The 20,294-nt window shown below is 54.7% G+C and overlaps 2 protein-coding genes across 5 annotated transcripts in view; both read right to left on the minus strand.

The window, feature by feature from the left end:
- Positions 1-14,057, minus strand: part of U2AF2 (U2 small nuclear RNA auxiliary factor 2) — an 18,669-nt gene extending 4,612 nt beyond the window's left edge. The window contains exons 1-11 of one of the 2 annotated variants that reach the window (XM_003802888.1): positions 12,973-14,057; positions 8,656-8,791; positions 7,860-7,904; positions 7,459-7,562; positions 6,895-7,046; positions 5,517-5,633; positions 4,184-4,322; positions 1,525-1,604; positions 1,322-1,444; positions 954-1,040; positions 436-684 (exon numbers count right to left, since the gene is read on the minus strand). In XM_003802888.1, coding sequence (XP_003802936.1) covers positions 436-684; positions 954-1,040; positions 1,322-1,444; positions 1,525-1,604; positions 4,184-4,322; positions 5,517-5,633; positions 6,895-7,046; positions 7,459-7,562; positions 7,860-7,904; positions 8,656-8,791; positions 12,973-13,021 — 1,281 coding nt within the window. In that variant the 5' untranslated portion in view covers positions 13,022-14,057. Of the gene's footprint in view, positions 1-435; positions 685-941; positions 1,041-1,321; positions 1,445-1,524; positions 1,605-4,183; positions 4,323-5,516; positions 5,634-6,894; positions 7,047-7,458; positions 7,563-7,859; positions 7,905-8,655; positions 8,792-12,972 lie in introns of both variants that reach the window. The other variant, XM_012813463.2, reaches the window with a different exon arrangement.
- A 569-nt stretch (positions 14,058-14,626) lies between these two features.
- CCDC106 (coiled-coil domain containing 106) lies at positions 14,627-19,653 on the minus strand. 3 transcript variants are annotated; one of them, XM_023508674.1, is made up of 6 exons: positions 19,034-19,653; positions 18,011-18,085; positions 17,757-17,864; positions 17,482-17,658; positions 15,736-15,948; positions 14,627-15,355 (listed from the first exon to the last, which is right to left on the minus strand). In XM_023508674.1, exons 2-6 carry the CDS (start codon positions 18,039-18,041, stop codon positions 15,039-15,041), a joined length of 846 nt encoding a protein of 281 aa, XP_023364442.1. In that variant the 5' UTR covers positions 18,042-18,085; positions 19,034-19,653; the 3' UTR covers positions 14,627-15,038. The 3 variants fall into 3 exon arrangements, with proteins under 3 accessions (XP_023364442.1, XP_012668885.1, XP_003802937.2); XM_012813431.2 differs by lacking the exon at positions 19,034-19,653 and adding an exon at positions 18,746-18,990; XM_003802889.3 differs by lacking the exon at positions 19,034-19,653 and having other exon boundaries at positions 18,011-18,434.
- Between the last annotated feature and the right edge of the window lie 641 nt (positions 19,654-20,294).

Consider the following 20,294-nt stretch of genomic DNA (forward strand, 5'->3'; position numbering starts at 1 on the left):
TACGTGCCCCATTACCTCTGTACCTCGGCTCCTCCCATGAAGGGGCTAAGTACTGGCAGAACTTAGGGCAGCTTCAGCAGAGCATGTGACACACAGGAGACACCAGTGGGAGTGGCCATATTTCTAGGACATCCCCCACACACGGACAACACAAAACCTCTTACACAAAGTCACATGACAAGAGACAGGGCCAAGTTTTGAATCAAAGTTGCTCCTAAGCCACAGCAGCTGTGTCTCCTAGTTTCTGCCTCACCTTCAAGCCAGGTCTCCATAAGGCCATACACCACTCTGAGTCACCCACATAGCCCAGACAGGCCTGAGGGGTACTTGGTGTATACAAGCAAGTGCCTTCTTCAAAGGAAAGGAGAGTGGAGGAGAGGCAAAAGCGGAGAAGAGGCAGGGGAGGAGCGTGTGCCGTTCCTGGGGCACCCTGACCTTTCCACAGCCGGGCACCTCGACGCCATCCACAGGCCGGGGTATCTCGATAGACTTGACGAGCCCGTACTTGCTGCACTCATCCCGCACGTCCTCTACAATCTCCTCATACTCCTCGTCATCTAACAGCTCCTCGGGCAGTACCATGTTCATGAGGCACAGGACCTCCGTTGGGTGGCCGCCCATCTGCACCTGGGAGCTCATCAAGCCTGGCACTTGTAGGGTCACAGGTGTCTGATTGATGGTGCTCTGTGGGGCAGGGGCAGGGGCGTCACAGGGGGTCCAGGCCCAGCCTCCCTCTGCTCAAGCCTGCGCCCCTGAGACACTCACATAGGGAGAGGCCGGCCTGTTACCTGAGCACCTCTGCGTACTACTCCCCTGCACTATACACCCTCCCCAAATCCCTCCTCACCCCTATGAAAGCCAAGGCAGAGCTCAGGAGAACCTGTCCCCAACCAGCCCCTTCCCACCCCCAGGGTCCCTCTAGCCAATGGAAGATGACGTGCCGGGGGGCTCACCAGCGTGGCATTCTTGGCTCCCACACTTGCCCTCTGGACAAGCAGCTTCTTATCCCCCAGCTGCATCCCATTCAGCCCTGCGATGGCCTGTGTGTGGAGGATGGGGGGGCAGTGCGGGGGAGAGGTGGGTCAGGCCCAGGACACCACACCTCCCCCCAAGCCAGGGCATTGGTGGGGAAGAGGGGAAGACAAAAGGGATTAAGAGCCTGGAAACAACTGAAACCAAGGGCAAAGGGAGACCCCTGCAAGTAGGATGCTGCTTCAGGCTGGCCGCCTTCCACCCCATCCCCTGAGGGGACACCTCAGCTTGGAAATAGCACAGGGTAGGGAGGGGTAGATGTGACAACTGGCCGGGAGCTGGGACTCACCTGATCCGTGACGTTGATGTCCACGTACTCACAGAAGGCGTAGCCCTTGGAGAGCCCCGTGGCACTGTCCTTGACCAGGTTGAAGGCTTTGAGAGGCCCAAATGATGTCAGCAGTTCTTTCACCTGCACCAGGCAGAGAATACATCAGGGATGTGTGGGCACCAGGGTTGGGGAGGGGGCTGGAAAGGAGGCAAAGGTGTTACCTGGTCATCATTCAGGTAATTGGGTAAGCCCCCGATGAACAGCTTGTGGGCAGAGTCAGGGACCACAGTGGACACAACTCCTAAGGGCAGAGAGAGATAAAAGAACTTCAATTCCAATACAAGGTCATCTCCTACAAACCTGGCAGATGATCTACAGGGTAAGCCCCTCACCAGGGGACCAGGCCACTCCCTGCCCAAAGGAGTAGGAGGGGATGCACCACAAACCCTCCCTCCCTATACAGGTCTGAAAAGGAGACCACGGGCAAAGGCACATCATGGTACCCCACTAAGAGAGGCACTGTTACATCCCAAGCCTGCTAAGCCTCAGAGGGACTTCAAAACAGAAGCGGCCCCCAGAAGACCAGGGAGAAAAAGACCTACATTCATACCCTTGTCAACCTGCTACTGCGACCCTGGCAAGTCACCTTGACTCTGAACCTGCTTTCTCACCCCTCAGGGTGCCTTTCACCAACCACCACGCAGGTCAGCCTTCCCCTTGAATCTCAGTCCCTCCCCTTCACTGCCCACAGTTCATCCAAGCTCCCTACAGGGAAGGTATGCCCTCACCGGGGTGGCATGAGTTGAGAGAGGCTGCTTGGGGAATCTCAGTAGTATTCCCATTGTCAGCTGGTATCATCTCTGGAATGATGCTGGCTGTGGCTGGGACACCGGATTTGATGTCCACAAGGACATCACACTGGCTGAGTTTAACATCGCCAAACCAATGAAATCAGAACTCACAAGTGCCAGCCAAATGGGATGGTTCATGGTTCAACCTAACTCCCACTGGCTTCACAAATCTATCAGGTCATTTGCAGAGCCTCCTGTCAAGTGTGAGCTACATAGAGCACCAGTGCCCATCCAGCAGACACCCAAGATCAAAGCCTAGAGTTCAAAGCCTAGACCTAAGTCCATTCCTTCCTCTGCAGCCCTTGTACCCCATGGGCATGGATGGCCTCATCCTACCTCTATCTTAAAAGAACAGGTAAGAGATATAAAGGGGAAAAGAGGCTCAGAAGCTGAGTGGCTGTGCCTCTGGAAGGAAAAGGAGGCAGCACCCCTCCACCCTCCGTACTCACATCTGCCTGCATACACCTTCTCCCATCCTCTAGCCTGGACCTGCCAGCCCCCTAAAGCTGTAGGTACCAACCTAGCCAGTTCAACCATCAGAGGTTAATCCCATCAGAGTGGGGCCATGCAGACCTCAGGAGACCCAGTTTGTGTGCTACCAGGACACACACAATTAACCTGGGGCAGGAACAGGGACCAAGCGCTTATCACTAGGCCATGCTCCTTCAGCCTACTACACAATGCTCACCAAGGTACAAAAGGTGTAAACTGAGGCACTGAACAACACCACAAAGGCAGGTAAAAGGTGGCCCTTCAGAGCCCATGCTCAGCCATGACTATCCACAGATGGCTCAGCAGGCTAAGGACTGTTAACCGCTGCTCATGTCTCAGTGAGAGTGGGGGCTCATGGTTCAAGGTGCAGTTGCACCCTATGAGGCTCCAAGGGCCCCAAGTGTCTGCATCAGTAGGACAGGGAGAGAACACTGCTGCAAGGCGTGTGCATGAGTACAATTCACACCAAGTGTATACTTAATATGAAATGGGCATACAAGTCTCCACAGCTGGGGTGCTGAACTTGCTGCCCAGACAAGTCCTGGTAAGAACTAAGTCATTGACAGGACCCACAGTTATATGGTGACAACTTCAAGGAACCCCTCCCAGAGGCTCAGACTACCCCTCTAATCAATGACAGTAAGTCCCACTCAGCAGGGATGTGCCAAACATCAGGTAGGAATGAGGCAACGTGACTCTGTAGGGGCCGCACTGCTGAAGGACCCACATGGGGCATAGACAGCATGGGGAAGAGAGAGTGTGGGGGTAGAGACAGCATGAGGCAGAGATGGACTCAAGCCTGACACAGCAGGATCTCCTCCTCTTAACTGCAAAGCTCTTTCCTCATTTGTAAGATAAAGAAATGCCTCAGTGGACCCCCAGAGGAGCTTGTGGCTGCCATCACCTTCGGCTCTGTTCCTGCCAAAGCACCCCACTGTCCTCAAGACATTTGAGCCCCAGGCCTCGTAACAGAAGTAATGTTAAGTCCAAAAACTTAACTTGGACCCATGTACACTCCCCCCACCCCAGCTGCTGCATGTCCCCAGGTGCAGCAGGGACAAGGTGATATAGACAAGCCTGAGTGAGAAGGGTTGGTGGGCAGGTTTGGCTCCTGCCCTAACTTTTAAACTACCATAAAGAACATCCACAGAGCACATATAAGATATTGCCTGACAAACAATAAGCACCAAGAAGGGCAGTTACCCAGCTAATCACAGATAAATTAAAACACACTTGAGTCTACTGTGAAAGGCACAGAAGATGCTCTCCAGCTTCATCAGGAACGCATGCATGTGCGTACACGGAGTCACCAAGGAGCACATGAGAACACGCTAGTTAGCAACCACACCTCAGGTTTCTAGTAAGTTAAAAAGATACTTTGAATTTACCAAAACTCCTGGTGGAAAAGCACTAGAGGCAAGGTGGAGACTCCACTCCTAAGGAGCACCAGCAGGGCTCAAGAAGGGAAGGGTAGACTGTGGAAAACAAGGCTGGGGTAGAAGGGACCTTGACAAAGCCCACTCACCAGCCCACTCACCAGGCACATAGACAGAGGGGTTCTCTGACATGCCAGGCAGCGGCTGGTAATCATGAGGCCTGCGGATCTTCAGTGACTGGCCTTGGAAGATGATGCCATCAAAGGCCATGGCCTGGGTAGTCTCGTCCACTGAGCGAAACTGAACAAAAGAAAAGCATTTGTGAGGGCTGAGGGTCAGGAACTGGTATGATCCTCTTTGATTGTGACCAGGATTTCCTCTTTTCTTTCGCTCATGTGAGCAAATACATTGTGCCAGGCAGGCCCTGTGCTGGGCACTGGAAGAACAGCAGATTTGTCCTTGCTTCTAGGAGTTCACACTCTTGATTATAGACACCAGCATCCAACACCAACTCAAGTGAAACATATAAACTGTAAGCTGTGACAATGCTAAAAAGAAACACAGTATTGAGGGGGAATGTCAGAGGGCATGTCACAGGGAAATTCATTGAAAAGGTGACAGTATTGAAGTCTTTCTGATAAAGTGACATTAAAGCTGCCATCCACAGCAATGTGAGTCAAAGCAGATGCAACAAGACAACAGGAGAGAGACTCTTAGAAACCTTTACCACAAGCTAATAATTTCACTTCATCATCTTTGTTGTATTTTACGAGTTTGTCCACTAAGAATTGAAAATTAAAAACCAACGTCCTCAGCACTGTGGGAAACTAAGACTAGAGGATCAGTTGAGGCTAGGAGTTAGAGAACAACCTGGATAACATAGCAAAAGTCCCATTATTTCCGCAAAAATTTTTTTAAAGAACGTAAGCTAAGCATTGTGGGCGGTCACCTGTAATCTCAGCTACTGGAGAGGCTGAAGCAGGAGGACTGCCTAAGCCCAAGTTTGAAGCTGCAAAGAGTTGTGATTCGCTACTACCCTCCAGCCTGGGAAATGGAGCAGGACCTCATCTCAAAAAATAAAACATAAAATGCAAACATGCCTCCTCTCCCAGTTTGAGAAACACTGACAGAAAAAATTATTTAGCAGCAGTAGTTAGCATAGTAAATAATCCTAGCCAAGTCCCAAGATAGATACGGTGGGTTCTGGGAAGTCCAGTACGGTAAGAGTACTAAAGCTGGACACCTTAACAGTCTCAACAAAACTAAGGTTTGCAGAGGCCCAAAAGGCCTCCCAAGACCCTGGGGAGAACAAAAGACAGGGTGAGGTAGCACCAGATCTGCAGAGCTACCAGAGCTCACTCTGGCAGCAGACAAAGATGGATTGCATAGGAGCCCAGTGGGAATGAGCAGCACAGGAAGGGCACATGGCAGGGCCAAAGGGTGGGTTTTCACAAGACATATACTTCCCTGACCCCTATCACCCTCCCAACTCACCTCCAAAAAGGCAAAATTCTTGTCTTGATTAATCTGCACCGCCAAGACAGGATTGCCAGGGGCTTGGGTCAGCCCCCCCAGGCGCATCTGGGCATTGAAGAAATCCATCATGGCCTCCTGCAGAGGGAAGAGGAGACAGGGAGGGGCAGGGGTAGGGAGGTGGAGAGAGGAGGGGGAGGGTGAGAGAGGGAGACACAGAGGGGTTTGGGGTAAGGGTAGAGGGACAAGGGGGATGGGAGGAGGAGGGGAAGGAACAGTGGAATATGGGTGGGGGTGTAGAGATCAATAGTATGAACAAAAGCAAAAGGAAAATGAGAGAAAATGGAAAGGAAACAGTAGCAAGAGATGACCAAGGGCAGGAGATAGATAGGGTAGAGGGAGAGCCACAGGGTCCCCAAAAAATAAAAATCAGGGGAGAGATTATTTAAGAAAATACAGACAAAAATGATGACAACAGGAAAAGAAAAAACATAAAACACAGAAAATGAGACAGAACAAACAGGAAGGAACACCCAGTGGACACAAATAGAGAAATGGGGGGCAGCAGAAAAGGAGCAGCAGGCAGGAGCAGAGAGGGCAGAGGGAGGTTGGAAGTCAAGAGTGCAGGGATGGGAGAGGAGGGAGTGTGGGGAGGAAGGGGCAGGGATGGGAGGGGAGGAGAAAAGAGTGATGTGGAGGAATCTGGCCCTGGAGTCCGGGGGCTGGTTTATCAAATGTAGCAAAGTGCAGGTTGAGAAAGTCAGAATGGACCTTACTTGCCTTCGACGATGGTAGCAAACTTTTTGTTGCTACGAGGGATCTCAGCCCCACAATATTTCACTTTAAAGAGAAATGGAAACAACTCTTTGATCTCGGGATTCTCAGGGGGTGCCACGGGAAGGGGTGGGGGAGAGGGGTGGGGGAAAGGAGCGGTGGGGAAAGGGGAGGTCAGGGCAATCAAAATAAAAGAACAGCGACCATGGGAGGTATGTCGGGGAGAGGATGGGGACAGGCGGCAGAGAATGAGAGGCGTGTCAGGAAAAACTGAGGGAGGGAGCGTGCGTAAACATGTGCATGTGCGTGTGCATGTGTGTGTCCAAGTCTCCCTCTCTGTCTCTCTCCAACACGTGGGTACGTTATGTGTGTGCTTGATCCCTGGGTTGCTGGAGGAGATTGGGGGAGGGGAGATGGGAGAGGGAAGAGGAGGGAGGGAGAGGGCCACCCCCAGCCCGGCCCCTGGCTGGCTCAACTCCATCGGTCCATCTGGGAGGGGGCCGGGGGTGGGGGGGGTCTTGCAGGAGCAAAGTCTGACCCGTGCAGGTTCTGGGAGGGAATGGAGGGGAGGGGAGGAATGGGATGAGGGAGCAAGGGAGGGGGAGGGATAGGGGTAGGGCAGTACCTCAGTGATGCCAAAGGGGATATTGCCCACGTAGAGGCGACGGGCCTGTCTGGTCATCTGGCTCCCGACCACAGGCACTGGTGTTGGGGTCACAGCCAGACCATCAGGGGTCATGGTGGGGAGAAGGGCAGTGGCTGGAATCTGACCCGCAGCTTCAAAATGAGTGAAAACAGGATTAAACCACATCAGGACAAATAATGAGACTAGAGCCCAAAGACCACCCACCACACACCCTGAAAACTCTCCCTTCACAGCTGAAAGCTTCTCAGAATCTCTGCAGTGCCCTCCAAAACCTTCTTCCCAGCATCAGAGGCCCCTGCCGAATATCTGCTGCTGCTAAGAAACCATGTCTCCTAACAGTGTCCAGGTGGAGGCCTCATCCCACCCTCAACCCACAGGTGTCTCAGATCAAATCTCCACGGAGTTTCAAAAGGACAGAAGCCAGAGACTCCCCTCAGAGTGTGACCTTCCCAAGCGTGCACACATGGCAGAATGACAACACAAGAGAATCAGGCATGACTCTGCACCTGCCCTCACTTCCAAAGGAGCCCAGCTGGGGCCTACCTTGCATGGCCTTGTACTGCATTGGAGTGATGTGCTCAAAACCAGGGGGTGGCACGTCCCAATATTTACGGACCTTCTTCTTCTTCTCATGGCGGGGGGAACGACTGGGGGAGGCGGGGGGGAGAGCGGGGCAGGACGACCTCAGTCTGACCAACAGGGGGCCTGTGGACCCCCCCTCCAGGCATCCACTCAGCCCACCACCACATAAGTTCCACTGCCTCCAGGAGGGAGAAGATAAGGGAGAGGACTGGGCCCAGGCTTGGGGAGGTTCCTGGTTTCAAGGTAGGAATATTTCCCAGTGCTCGGGCCAGGTCTGGACATAGGTAGGGCAGGGTACACAGGGTGTGAGGAAGGTGAAGGGAATGGACGTCAGGGTGGAAGGGGCAGGAAGAGAAGCTCACATCAATCCACCGTGCTCCTCTTTAGCGCCTCTGGTCAAAGGTTTGCTGGGGGGTGGGAGGGAAAGGTATGGGGAGGGGTGACTGGGGACCCTCGACTTCCCCACATACCACACCCCCCCCAAGGGCACAGAGCCCAAGGGCCAGGGCAGGGCCAAGGTGAACAAGCAGGGAGCAGGCCCCCTCAGCCCTGCCATTCCCTCCCCATACACTCCCACCCCAGGAAAGAGGAAGTGAAGAAAGCAGGAAGGGATCAGGACAGACCAATCTAGCTAGAAAGACAGAGACGGAAAGGCAGGACTTCCACCTATCCCTCCCTTCCTCGACTAATGGGACAGAGAACAGAGAGGGGACCCCAGGCAGGGAGGAGGCATTAGAAAAGCAGAAAACAAGACACTCCTGAGCTAGAAAGTAAGCCCAAGCCCCACTCCAACTCCCTTCTCCTAGGAGTCGTGGACAAAGAAACTGAAAACAAAGACCAACCCCCTTGAAGACAGTCCCACAGAGAACCAGAGTTGAAAAGAAGAAACGGGACCTCAGAGTCAGGGACAGAGAACAGCCCCTTATGAAGGAAAAGACAGAATCAATTCCCAGTCTCCAGACAGAAAAACCTATCGCCCCCAGCAACCCACCTGCATCACCAACAGAGAAAATGAAAAAAATCCCAAAAATGAGAAAAGACTGAACTCAAGACCAGGCAGCAGATCCCCACCCCAGACATACACAAAGAAAGATAGATGAGCTACACAGGCCACCACTGAGCACAGTCATGGGCCATTGATACCCCAAACTCTGGTACCTTCGTCGACGCCTGTCCCGGGAGGCGCTCCGCTGGTCCCGGTTGCGCCGGTCCCGGCTCCGGCTCCGACGCTTACGGTCCCGGCTTCGAGAGCGGCTGTGGCTGCGCTTCCTGTGCCGGTTCTCCTTGTCCCGCTCTGGGTAATGATGAGAGAAGAGGGGGATAAGCAAAGGGAGGATGTGGGCCCAGCCCACCCTGCACGCTGGTGGCTAAGTCCCGAGCCCCAGGGAGGCCACCCCCAAGGGAAGGGATATGATAGAGGAAGGGATGTAACAGGCCTCCTGGGTCCATAAGCGAGTCCAGGGACTCAGGGGACCAGGGAGATGGGGCCTGCAAATGCCCCCGGGGTGTAAGATACCTGAGGATGCTCAGGAGGAGCTGGGGAGCCAGAGAAGACAGAGGAGGCTGGCTCCAGGTCCCCCTCGAGGGCTGAGGGGCCTGACCCCAGGGTCGTCCCTGAGAGGGGCAGGGCTAGATGCTGGGGAATCAAGAGACCCAATGATGTTTTCCTGAAGGGACCCAGCAACCCCTCAGGAAAGACCTCTGCAACCAGCTGGCACCCCCAGCCCCACCATCAGGCCCAGGAGTCAGGAAGGATCTGATCTCCCCAGGAAGCTGGGAAACTCAACCCGTCCCTTCCCAACCAGGTGAATACAAGAGCGCCCTCCCCTGGGGAGGGGCCAATTTCTGAATTTGCAGACTAAAGGGGACGATGCCCCACCCAAACATAAATCCCAACACAGACTTGAATCCTAAACCATTTAATCCTTCCTGCCGCACTTACTCCCTCAAAGCCAAGTACAGGAGGGGTCACAGAGTGGGGATTTGTTCCCTCAACCCCTATAACCTGCCTCCAAGGCAGTCGCAAGGAAGGGAGTCCTGCTGGCAAAACCACAGAAATCTCTACCCCCACCAGACCCTTCACTCCCTGAAGAAGTGAGATGGGCCCCTGGAGAGGGAGACCAAACCATAAGAAATGGGGATGCTCATAAACACTATCTCATGTATTTCTCTAATTCAAAGACACTCTGATTTCTCACCTCTCAGGCGCACATGTACACAAAAAGATAACACATTCATAAGCTCAAATAGTTTAACCTATACCTAAGAGTGCTGATCCCTAGGGACAAGAATAAAAGGTAGTGAGAAGGGAGTTAAAAGTCAAAGCAGACTTTAACCTCACCCCTAATATTTCATCTCAAATATTTTTCTGATGCAACATGAAATTTTATAAATGCATCTCAATTCCATAACCACTAAGACTCACGAAAACACAAACCAAGAAGAGAAAACAACTTAGTAACAAATATCGAGATACACCTGAAGTCTGTGCTAAATAGTTTTACTCATATTTAATCCTCACTTCTGCTTTGGAAAAACACTGTTGGGAGCTCACATAATAGATAAGAAAACTGAAAGATATAAGAAAGCACAAAGACAGGCATCCTCAAACTGCGCCCGCCTAGGACATTTATCCGGCCTGCCAGGTGTTTTTGCCGCTGCTGCCTGTCCTGCTTAGCAGCCAACTCGTCCTGGGGCCCGTAGTCCGGCCCTCCAACGGTCTGAGGGACAGTGAACTGGCCTACTATTTAAAAAGTTTGAGGACCCCTCCCTGCACAAAGAAATCATGACTTTCCCAAGGCCATACAGCTAAGAACAGTGAAGCCAGAGCATAAACACTATGTCAGTGAGTTAAGTCCCAGGCCACACTACTGAACGTAGGTCAGGCAGAACACTCCAGAGTCTGAATGGTACCACTAAATGACAATGGAATTAATTCCTAGAAGACCAAAAATAAAAATTAGAGAATTTCAAAGATTGGGATGGGGGAAAGAGTCTGCAGGCCGGCTCAGCAGAGCGCAGGGTAAGCACATGGCCCAGCAGTAGGCGGAGCTCCAGCTCTACTCCCTTAAGAGGAGCAGACTGTGAGTCCCAAAAGCCTTTCCTGCTTCCAAGGCTCTGAAACAGACAAGGAGGGAGGGACCCACAGAGAGGAAGCAGTGATGCCAGCTGGATGCCCTCAAAAGACATCCCTGTAGACAAAGGTAGCTGAGGAAGGGACTGAAGCCAAGAGTTGGGAGAGCGGCTGGCCTGCAGAGGTAAAGACCCATAGGCAGGGTGGCATAGGGACAGAGCTTCCCCTATGGCAAGCACCCTGTGCTACACACTGATGCTGGAAAGATCAGAACAGAGAGGAAGTTTGCTTTGCTGTGCTAACCTTGCAGAAGCAGCTCCGCCAAGCAAAGGGCCCTGCTAGGTCTCAGGCCCTGGCCTCCCAATAGCAGAGGAGAACCTGAAAGAACCAGAACAAATCTGAAGGAACCTCACAGAACAGCTCTATCAGCTCCACCTGGCGGCCCAGCATAACTGAACTTGTCAGCGTAGCCAGCAAGAACTCAGAATCAGTATCAGTGTTTCTGCTTACCAGCTGCATAAAACTGTGCAAAAGTAACTTAACCTTTAAGACTTGATTTTCTTTTCTGCAAACAGGGTCACCGTATCTCCTGTACCCACATGTTGAGAGGACCTGCCAGAATAACATTTGAAAAGCATCTTTCCTGCCCTTCTCGAACTCCAACATCATCTCTGTGCCAATTACTTGCCTTTCCAAGCTTGGAATTTCACAATAGCAAATATCACTTATTAGCCACTTAGTACTCTGCCTTTGACCAGCTGAAACGTGGAAAAGTGTTTAAATTTTCTGAACCTTCAGATTCCTCCCTGATAAAAGGACAGAAACCAACTACTTTGACCTCAAAAGGGTATTACAAGGATCCACTTAGAAAAATAATGCTCAAGTCGAAGCTATCTACTCTGGAAGCTGAAGTGGGAAGAATCCCTTGAGCCAAGTGTTCCAGACAGCCTGGCCACATAGCAAAACCCCATCTCCAAAAATAGAAAAGAAAAAAAACCACACAAGGACCAGTGTGCCCCTCTGACACATGGTAAGCGCAGTTTCACAACTATTATTATTACTCTCTAAACCCCTTAAAAACCCAATGGGAAAAGAAGGATGAAAAAAAAAAAAAAGCTATAAAAGCATTGCCATAGCACAACTACTAGGTGACAAACCATGTCTTTGAACCCAGATATGCTTAACTCCAAAATCCATGCGCTCAGGAAGTAGGAAAGCCACCTAAGACAGAGTCAGGCATACGTTGGACACTCAATAGATGTAACTTCTTCCCCAGGAACTGTTTCTCAATTCCATCAGCCTCTGCACTACACAACCGCAGCCTGAGTTGGAAGAATTCCTGGGTCCTCGTTCCGTCCTCCAACTCCAGCTAAAGCTTACGTCTTAAGACTCAGGCCTCCAACCGTCTCTACTACTATCTTCGCTCTCAAACCCAAAAACGGAGACAAGAAGTAATTTTAAAACGTCTAACGACTCTCCCGGAGTCCCTAACCCATCAGCACGGCCTGGGGCTTTGTTCTGAGGCACCGCAATCCTCGACACCACCTGAGGAGTATCTGCCCCCACCCGCCCCAAAAGGACTCAACTGAGCCAGATCCCTTTTCCTCGAGTAGAGTCTCAGTCCCTTTATCTGTACGCTGCGAAGACTACTGAGTATAGGTCCAAACAGGACGTTGGGTGTGTCAAGTTAGAATGATGAGAGAGAAAATGCACCCATAGCGTGGCTGTCCCGCCAGCCAGAAGCCCCGTGCACGCGCGTGGGATGCAGCGCGCAGATACTGCTTGTCTTTTTACGCATGTACAAACATCAACATGCCGATCTGTGGCGCCCAGCGACTACTGGCTGTGGCATAAGCTCTCTAGCCGCGAGTTCCTAAGAAATCCGCGGAAAGGAAAACAAGTGCGAGGGCCCCGGCCCCACGTAGGCCCTGCCGGTCCACGTGAAGAAAAGTGGCCCGGCCTCGCCCCCACCATTTTGGAAACAAAGGGGGCGTGGAGACCCGGGTCCGGCCACCCGACCGGAAGCGGAAGTGCCAAGCAGCGGAGTAAAAAGAGATTACAGGACCTATTATAATCTCCTCAGCACCGTAGAGAAAAGAAAAAGAAGTCCACGTCAAGAGAGTTGGCGCGCTCGCGCCGGGTGCCCCAGCGCCACCTCTGCAGGGACCACGTGGGCGCACGGATGCGCGCATGCGCCGCGGACCCGCGCAATGCCGCCCCCTTAACACTCACCAGGCGAGCGACGGAACGCCAGGTCACGTGAGCTTGGCGCGCGCCGCGGAACCGGGTGGGGGGGGTCGCGCGGTACTGATAAGGGGGGGAAACGAGGGGGAAAATGGCGGGGGGCAAAGAGCGACGTGAAGACCCGCCTGCACCGCCGCCTCGCGACCCTGCGCCCTCACCTTGTTTATTTTCGTTAAGCTGCCGCTCGAACTCGTCGAAGTCCGACATGCTGAGGCGGCCGCGTAGGGCCTTGTGCAGCTCTCGCCTCGCCTTGCCGCCCGCCCGCTCTGGCCGCTTCGGCTACTTCCGCCGCTGACTTCGGCTACTTCCGGCCGCCGCCGGCGCTTCACCGCCTCCTACCTAGTCAAGCCCCCGGCAGCCCGCCCAGCCCCGCCCCGGCTCCGCCCCCTCTCCCCTTCCACCTCCCCGCGAGCTACCCCGCCCCCGCCCCCGAGCCTGACTCCGAAGCGCGTCGGCTATTTCCGGACAGCGGTCGTAGTGGTCGGCAGGCGGCTGCTTCAGCTGTTTCCGAAAACACCCGAAGCAAGGGTTTAGCCGACTTCCTAGGTCTCCGTAACTTTTCGGGAGTTAAGCGCCTCAGCGTTCGGAAGTTTCTGCGGGTCCTCGCGTCCGACTGCGCCCAGGCCCCGCTAAAGGTTCGGCGTTTTCCAACAATTGAAACCTTCCCAGTCTTTGGCTTCGTCCGCAGTGTCGCCCCGCCTTCTCCACCGGCTCAGTCCAAACAATTCGCCACTTCCAACCGTCCCGGAATTCGGCCCTTGAAGGTTTCCGGCACTGGCCCTCGAGCCCCTCCAGATATTAAGCCCGATTCCAAGGTTCGGCTTTTTCCGGAGATTCTACTCGGTCACTCCTCCCGTCGGAGAACTTCGGTTCCTTCCGCCACCTCTTTGGGAAGGCCTCGCTCACTGGGCGCAGCTTCGGCTCTTTCCGTCGCCGTTTCGGCTTCTTCCGGCTTCGTGAACAGAAAAGGGAGGGAGGATGGAGGCGAGGTGGGTCAGGGTTAGGGATACAGAAAAGGGGGCGGGGTCCTGGTTCTCGGCACCTGGCTCTACCGGTGAGGAGAATGGAAAAAAAGAAAAGCTTAAGTCTGGCGGAAGACCTGAGGAGGTTGGGCGAGACAAGCAGCCAGCGAGGATAAGGGTGCGCGCAGCTGCTGCGGAGGTTGTCTGTGCGGCTTTGTGCGCCTGCGCCGGGTGGGAGTGGATGTGAGGGGGGGGACGAAATTCTGCGCCTGCGTAAAAGTCTGCTCGCGGACGGGTTCCAGAGTCTCCGGTGCGCGTGCGCGAGATTTTCCTTTCCTGGTGTGAAGGTGCTGTCTGTGTTCTAGACCGTTGAGCTAGGCTGGCCTCTCTTGGTTGCCTTGGCAACCGTGAGCCGGTGCTCTCGTACCTTCCGCCGCGCAGGCGCAAGACGTGGTTGGAAATCCTACTTCCGGGAAACGTTAATGTCGTCTCGTTTCCGCCCTCTGGCGACCCGGCGGAGCAATCCGCTCATACAGCCCCTGGTCCCCTTAGTGGCCTCCGCGGCTAGAGGTCATTGAGTCTCGCTTCCGGCCTCCCCGCCAGTAATCTGGACAGGCCAACCCAGAGTGTACACACTTCCGTTTCAGAGCTCCACCCGCTCCGAGTTTCTGGGGGCTTAGCTGGTTCAACCCTTCCCACCTCTGCCTCCAGGGTGTTAATTACACGCTGTCCTCCCCAACCTCCCCGTTTTCCGCCTGACTGCCCGTTCCCAGGAGCCAACTCGCCAGCCCCATCACCGACTCCGTGGCGACAGCCGCCCCCTCCCAGGCAGTCACCCTCCTAAGGAAGAGGCTGAGGCCCAGTTTATTCCAAATTTTCACGTCTCTTTTAATTTAAATTCTCTGAATAATTCTCTGTCTCACATGGAATGATCAGTCCAGAACTGAGTGGGCGGCTCCTGGCAGGGAAACAGGGTGGGCAGCCTGTCCTGGGGCTAGAGATGGAGACGGGGCAAAGACAGACACTCCCTACCTCCCCTCCCCGGGGAAAGGGACGCCCGGCCCTCCTGGGGGGGGTCCCAGCAGCAAATGGGCCCAGTGTTGGCAGGGCTGGCCTGTGGGCAGCAGCTCCTAGGAGCCTGGTCCGATGAGACCCCTCCAGCCCAGGGAGCGAAGGATGCTCGGTCTGTACCAGGGGACCTGGGGCGAAAGGGGGCGGTGCGGGAGGGGAGAAGCACAGGGCTGACGGGCCGCCGGGCAGGATCACCGCTTGAAGCGGTAGGTGATGGGGAGCAGCAGTTTGCTCTTCTTGAGGGCCTGCACCTTCTGCAGCGTCTCGTCGTCCAGGGCCAGGAAGCAGCGGCGTGAGTACTCGAGCAGGCGCTCTTTGGAGGGGTCAAACTCGCCCACCTCGGCCAGCTTCTCAGGCGCCACGATAAGCAGCTCAGCGATAGGCGTTGTCAGCGCCACGGTGTTGCGGTCCACGCGGTGGTGCTCAAAGGCGCGTGACATGCTCTTCAGCTTCTGGAAGGTGCCCAGGATCTTCTTGTAGCGGCAGAGGACCCCGTCTGCGTCCTTCACTGCAGGGCCAGAGGTGCGGGATGAGGGAACAAGGACAGGTTGAGGTGCAATTGGGCCAGTGGGAAATAGCCGGAGATAGGCCAGGAGGATGAGGGAAAAGAGATGGGTTAAAGTAGGAGTTCCCAGACTACCACATGCCTGTGCACCACTCCACCCTGCTAGGTAGTTTCCAGCGTCCTCTTTTACCGATGAGGAAACAGGCTGTAGAAGTTTAGGGAATTTCTCAGGAACCCCTATTGGTGAAGGTGGCCCCAAGAGTAAGACAGCGAGCCCAGTGCCACGCCTGTAGCCTGGCAGAGCTCAGCCAGATCTGGGCTTTTTACAACGGGAGACGGGGACTTGGAGAGGGAGGCCCCTTCCAGGACGCCCAGCGCCTCACCCCGCTGCCGCTCCCGGGCCTTAGGCTTCCCCAAACGCCGCCGGCTGGCGCCTCCTTTCTGCCTCTGTCTCCGCCTCTCACCGGCGCTGCCCTCTTCCGACGCCGCGCTGAAGGAGGAGGCCGCGGACTCGGGCTCCGAGGCCTCGCCTGCAGCCCCGGCCCTGCTATCCCCCTCTGCTCGCCGAGGCCCAGGCTTCACCCGGCAGTGGTCGTCTGGGGAGACAGAGACACCCATGAACTGGGGACCAGCTGTCACATCACAGATTCTGGGTGTCTAGGGCCACCAAGGTTGGGCCCCCACGGAGACATGGACACAGAGAGTGCAGCGTAGACACTGGTGATGGCTGATTAGGGTACAACCAGCTGGAGTTTGGGGGAGACTCTAAGAGGCAAGATTTTCCCAGAGGTCTAGGTTGCTCTGGGGAAGAGGGCTGAGTTGACCAGTTGATCTAGAGATCTCAGGAGGGTCTGTGCCTATATAGCAGAGAAGGGGTTTTCTGGGGACCCAATGGGACCTCCAGAAAGTCTGGAGACACAAGAGGCCAGGGCTGGGCGTGGCAGACCTTGAGATAGTGGGGGCTGTGGGCCTGGTGATCTGGGAAAGGTGACCACTTCTGCCCAGAGGGAGTTGGCTAAGGATCAAATACAGGGCCCTTCAGAAGGTGAGTTAGGGGGACAGGTCTGGTGGTGGGGTCCCCACTGAGAAAATCCTGAGCCCAACCATTGAGGGAAGGAGGTGAATTCCCAGGATGGAACCATTAGAGGGAGGGGACAGTGGTAGGTGGTGTTGACCTAGGTTCCACCGCAGAGGAACAGCCTAGTCCTAGTAACTTAAACAACAAAAGACCACAAACATTTGAGGGGACTTCCTACCCAAGGACTTGAAAGGGCTATTGGAGGGACAGTCTCCAAGACATGGCCCAAAGATTTGGCAAAAGAAAGCCCTGACCACCTAAGGAAGGGGTTGAGGGTAGTGCTCAAAATATATTAGCAAGCAGGGCACAGTATCCCACCAATCAGAAGGAAACACTGTAACCTTGGCCTTAGGGCAGCATGCACATGGGAGCTCTGGGCTGCTACTGGTCAGGAATTATCACAGTGCTAGGGAGCAGGTGGAGCTGCCCAGAACCCTGAGGCAGTGTGTGGGAACAAACAGGCTGAGATCCCCACCCAAAGAGGTCCCACCAGGGGAGGGGCTGAATCCAGTGGTGAGGGACCTAACATCTTTCTGGGGAAGGAGTGTTCATTAGCCAAGGAATGGAAACGGGTGGGTGGGAAAATGTGTCAAACAGAGCAGGGGGACAAGGCTGAATGCTTGGACTTTAAGCCTTCTAAAAGACAAGGCTGAGGTGAGGAGCAGGCTCCTGAAGAACCCTAAATGACTAGGGTGGAGATGAATGAGGCTGCCTGGAGGAGCTTTGGAAAAAGAACCTGGAGCTGAAGACCCAAAGTCCCTGAGTGCACCATTGGCTGGGAAATGGACATCAGGGTGCTTTTGGCTGATGAGATTTGGGGAAACCAACAGGGAAGGGAGGGAATGGACAGTACATGGGGATGAGAGACTCTGACATCAAGCAAGAAGAAAGCTGGGCTTGGGATCCCCAAAACATGTAGGGGATTAGTGAAGAGGATTAAAATGCCAGGTCCCCATTGAGCCAGCCAAGCAGTGGGGCTCCAGGCCTGTGGGTGAGCTGGGCACCAGGATGTCCAGGACTAGTGTGAGTAGGAACCTATATCAGCACACACCTGCATCCATCCGGGCAGAAGAGATAAATTTGTCCAGCTGACACCGCAGGAAGTCCCTCTCTTCCTCCAGGTCCTCTATGCGCTTCTGCAACCAGGAGTTCCTCTCCAGGGCCATGTGCAGCTGGGCCTTGACGCTGTTCATTAGGGCTAGGGTAGGGGACGCAGCCTCTGGAGGCTCTGGGGAAAAGCAGGGAGTAGCAGGAGAAGCAGGTCACGTCCTAGGTGTGGGGGCACACCCCGGCGGTTCCAGTCCCTCCATTCCCCCTTCAGCTCACCCTCGAAATTCCCTCTGGAGGGGCTCAGACTGTAGAAGATCTGAGAGTCCAGGTGGGGTGCCTCATCAAAGGGGATGGAGATCTCGAAGGCCTCATCGTCCTTCTTCACTGGAAAGGAGAGACCCCAGGATAACCACAGAGAAATCCTCGGCTGAAGCCGCTCCCAACCACAACAGTCCAGGGTAGGAGGGGAGGGGCAGGGGCGGGTACATTGGGATAAGGATAGGGTAGGGAAGGGGACCCAGCTTCCTCACTCATCCGCCTCCGACTGTTTCGGTCATTCATGGCTCTGCCTCCTGCGGCTCCGGTAGCTGAGCGCCTCAGGGACACTGGGCAGAAACAGCAGTCACAAATGGAGGGACGTGGATGGACTTGGGGTCCATCCTGGGAGAGCTGGGGCCCAGGGCCCTTGCCCCTCAGAAGTAAGAAAGGAAGGACCTGTGAGCTGGGACTCCAGGATTCAGGTAAGGTTTCAAACTCCTGGAAGGAAGGGCCTAGGACCCTGGGCTTTGGGGTATTAAAGGAGACGGCAGCTGGAGCCCTACATTGCTGGTTTCCCATGGGATGGACAGAACAGGGACACCCTCGCAGGTGTGGGAACGACCCCCATCACCTGTCACCTCTGAGCCAAAAGAATAGATGAGCGCAGGGGGGAACTGTGCCCCAACTTCCAACCACAGCGTGGAGGTCCAGCCCACGCGCGGTGCTTCCCCCACCCCCGGGAGCCCCACACCCCACCCCCGCACTCGCGTGGACTAGCAAGACTTCCCCCCTCATAGTGGGGGGGCTGGTGCGTGTGCAGTACGAGAGAAGGTCACGCGTGGGGATGCGCCCCCCGCCCCCGCCCTTTGTCCCGCGGGTGGGGGGGGGCAGTCGTGGAAAGAGCTCCCAGCGGGGGCACGCACCAAGCCAGGGGTGTAACCCGGATACCACCCATCGCCCGCGAATGCCTCGGGTCCCAGGGGCTGGAGACCCCCACGCTCACCCACCCGCGCTCGGAATCCGGCCGGGGACCGAAGGCGGCGGCGGCGCCCATGCCAGGCGCCGGGGAGCGTCTGCAAAGTGTCGCGGGGAGAGAAGAGAAGCACCCACCCACCCCCGAGCGGGCGGGGCGGCGGAGAGGGAATGATAGTCTCGGAACTGGGCGGCGAGGCGGTTAAAGACCGGGAATTTGGCCCGGCGCGCCTCCTGCAAGAGTGCTCGGGCCCAGATGAGACTCTCTGTTTGCAGCGAAGGCCGAGGTCTGCACTTGCGTGATGGCCCCTTACGACACTCACCCCGCCCTCCCCGAAGTCAGGCAGGGAGCGTCACGAAATTCCCATCTTGTAGAGCTGGCAAGGCTCCGGGGTTCCCTCGGGTGGGTAGCGATGTTCAGAGTCGGGCCGGGAGAAGGCAGGGGAGTGCGTGAGACAGCCATGAAAGTTGAAGCAAATGGAGAAAAAGAATCTCATTTTAACGATACTCCAGGAACTGGCTGATGCAGACCTCCCAGCTGCCCCCCGCCATCTACCTCAGCGAGACCCAAAGGATGTAGAGGCCAAGGGGGGCGGGGTTACCCACACCCAGAAAATGAGAACCATGAAGATGCCACCTCACCCTTACGTTTGTGATGAAGAGCTGGCTCTGCACCAGAGCTAGATTCCGGTCCTGTCCGTCCTAATCCTCAGCCCGTTTACTCACTTGTAAAATGGGTATATCATAATCCTTTCTAAATTCCTTGTAAGGATACAGTGATTTGACACACTCGAAAGCTCAGCACAAACCGAGGCCAAAGTTGGGGCTCAAGATCAGAACACTTAATGTTATTTGAGGTCAGATGGGTGGGCTAGGAACACAGTCTCTCTGGGTCTTTCCCACCCTGGGGAATGCTATGAGAGATTTGTTTCTCTGCCCAAAAGAAGGTCAGCAGAAGAAATTAAGCCCAGCACAGTGCCTGCCATAAAACAAGAAAGGAAATTGAGTTGAGGAGGCAGATGTCTATTAAGCAGAAGGCTCGCCCCACCTGCCCCTCCTCCTGCTCACCAGGAGCAACCCAGCTCTGCAATTCTTCCGGCCCTCAGGAAAGCATGGTTTTCATCCTGTGAAAATGTCCGCACCACCCAGAAAGCTATGACCACATTCCTCCCCTCTTCAAGTCACTTCACAGATTAAACTGCAATCTGGATCTAACTGTCCAGGGGGAGCCACCTGCCCTACATTGGTATTTTTCAAACTACGAGTTCTTGGGTGGAGAATTCAGTATAGTAGGATGGAATCAGTGGTTTAAAAAAAAAAAAAAAACTATCGATGAAAGAAAGATTCGAGTGTCCCGCATATACCGAAGGTAACTATTGTTAAAGAAAGTTTTCACATATATCTTGCGTATCTGTATACTGGGTTGCCATATAAAATGTGTTTGGTGGACAGCGCCTGTGCCTCAGTGAGTAGGGCCCTGGCCCCATATACCAAGGGTGGTGGGTTCAAACCCAGCCTCAGCCAAACTGCAACAACAAAAAAATAGCCCGGCATTGTGGCGGATGCCTGTAGTCCCAGCTACTC

Source organism: Otolemur garnettii, unplaced genomic scaffold (assembly GCF_000181295.1).
Source record: "Otolemur garnettii isolate 467f Iridium unplaced genomic scaffold, OtoGar3 scaffold00264, whole genome shotgun sequence".
NCBI classification, from domain to species: domain Eukaryota; kingdom Metazoa; phylum Chordata; class Mammalia; order Primates; family Galagidae; genus Otolemur; species Otolemur garnettii.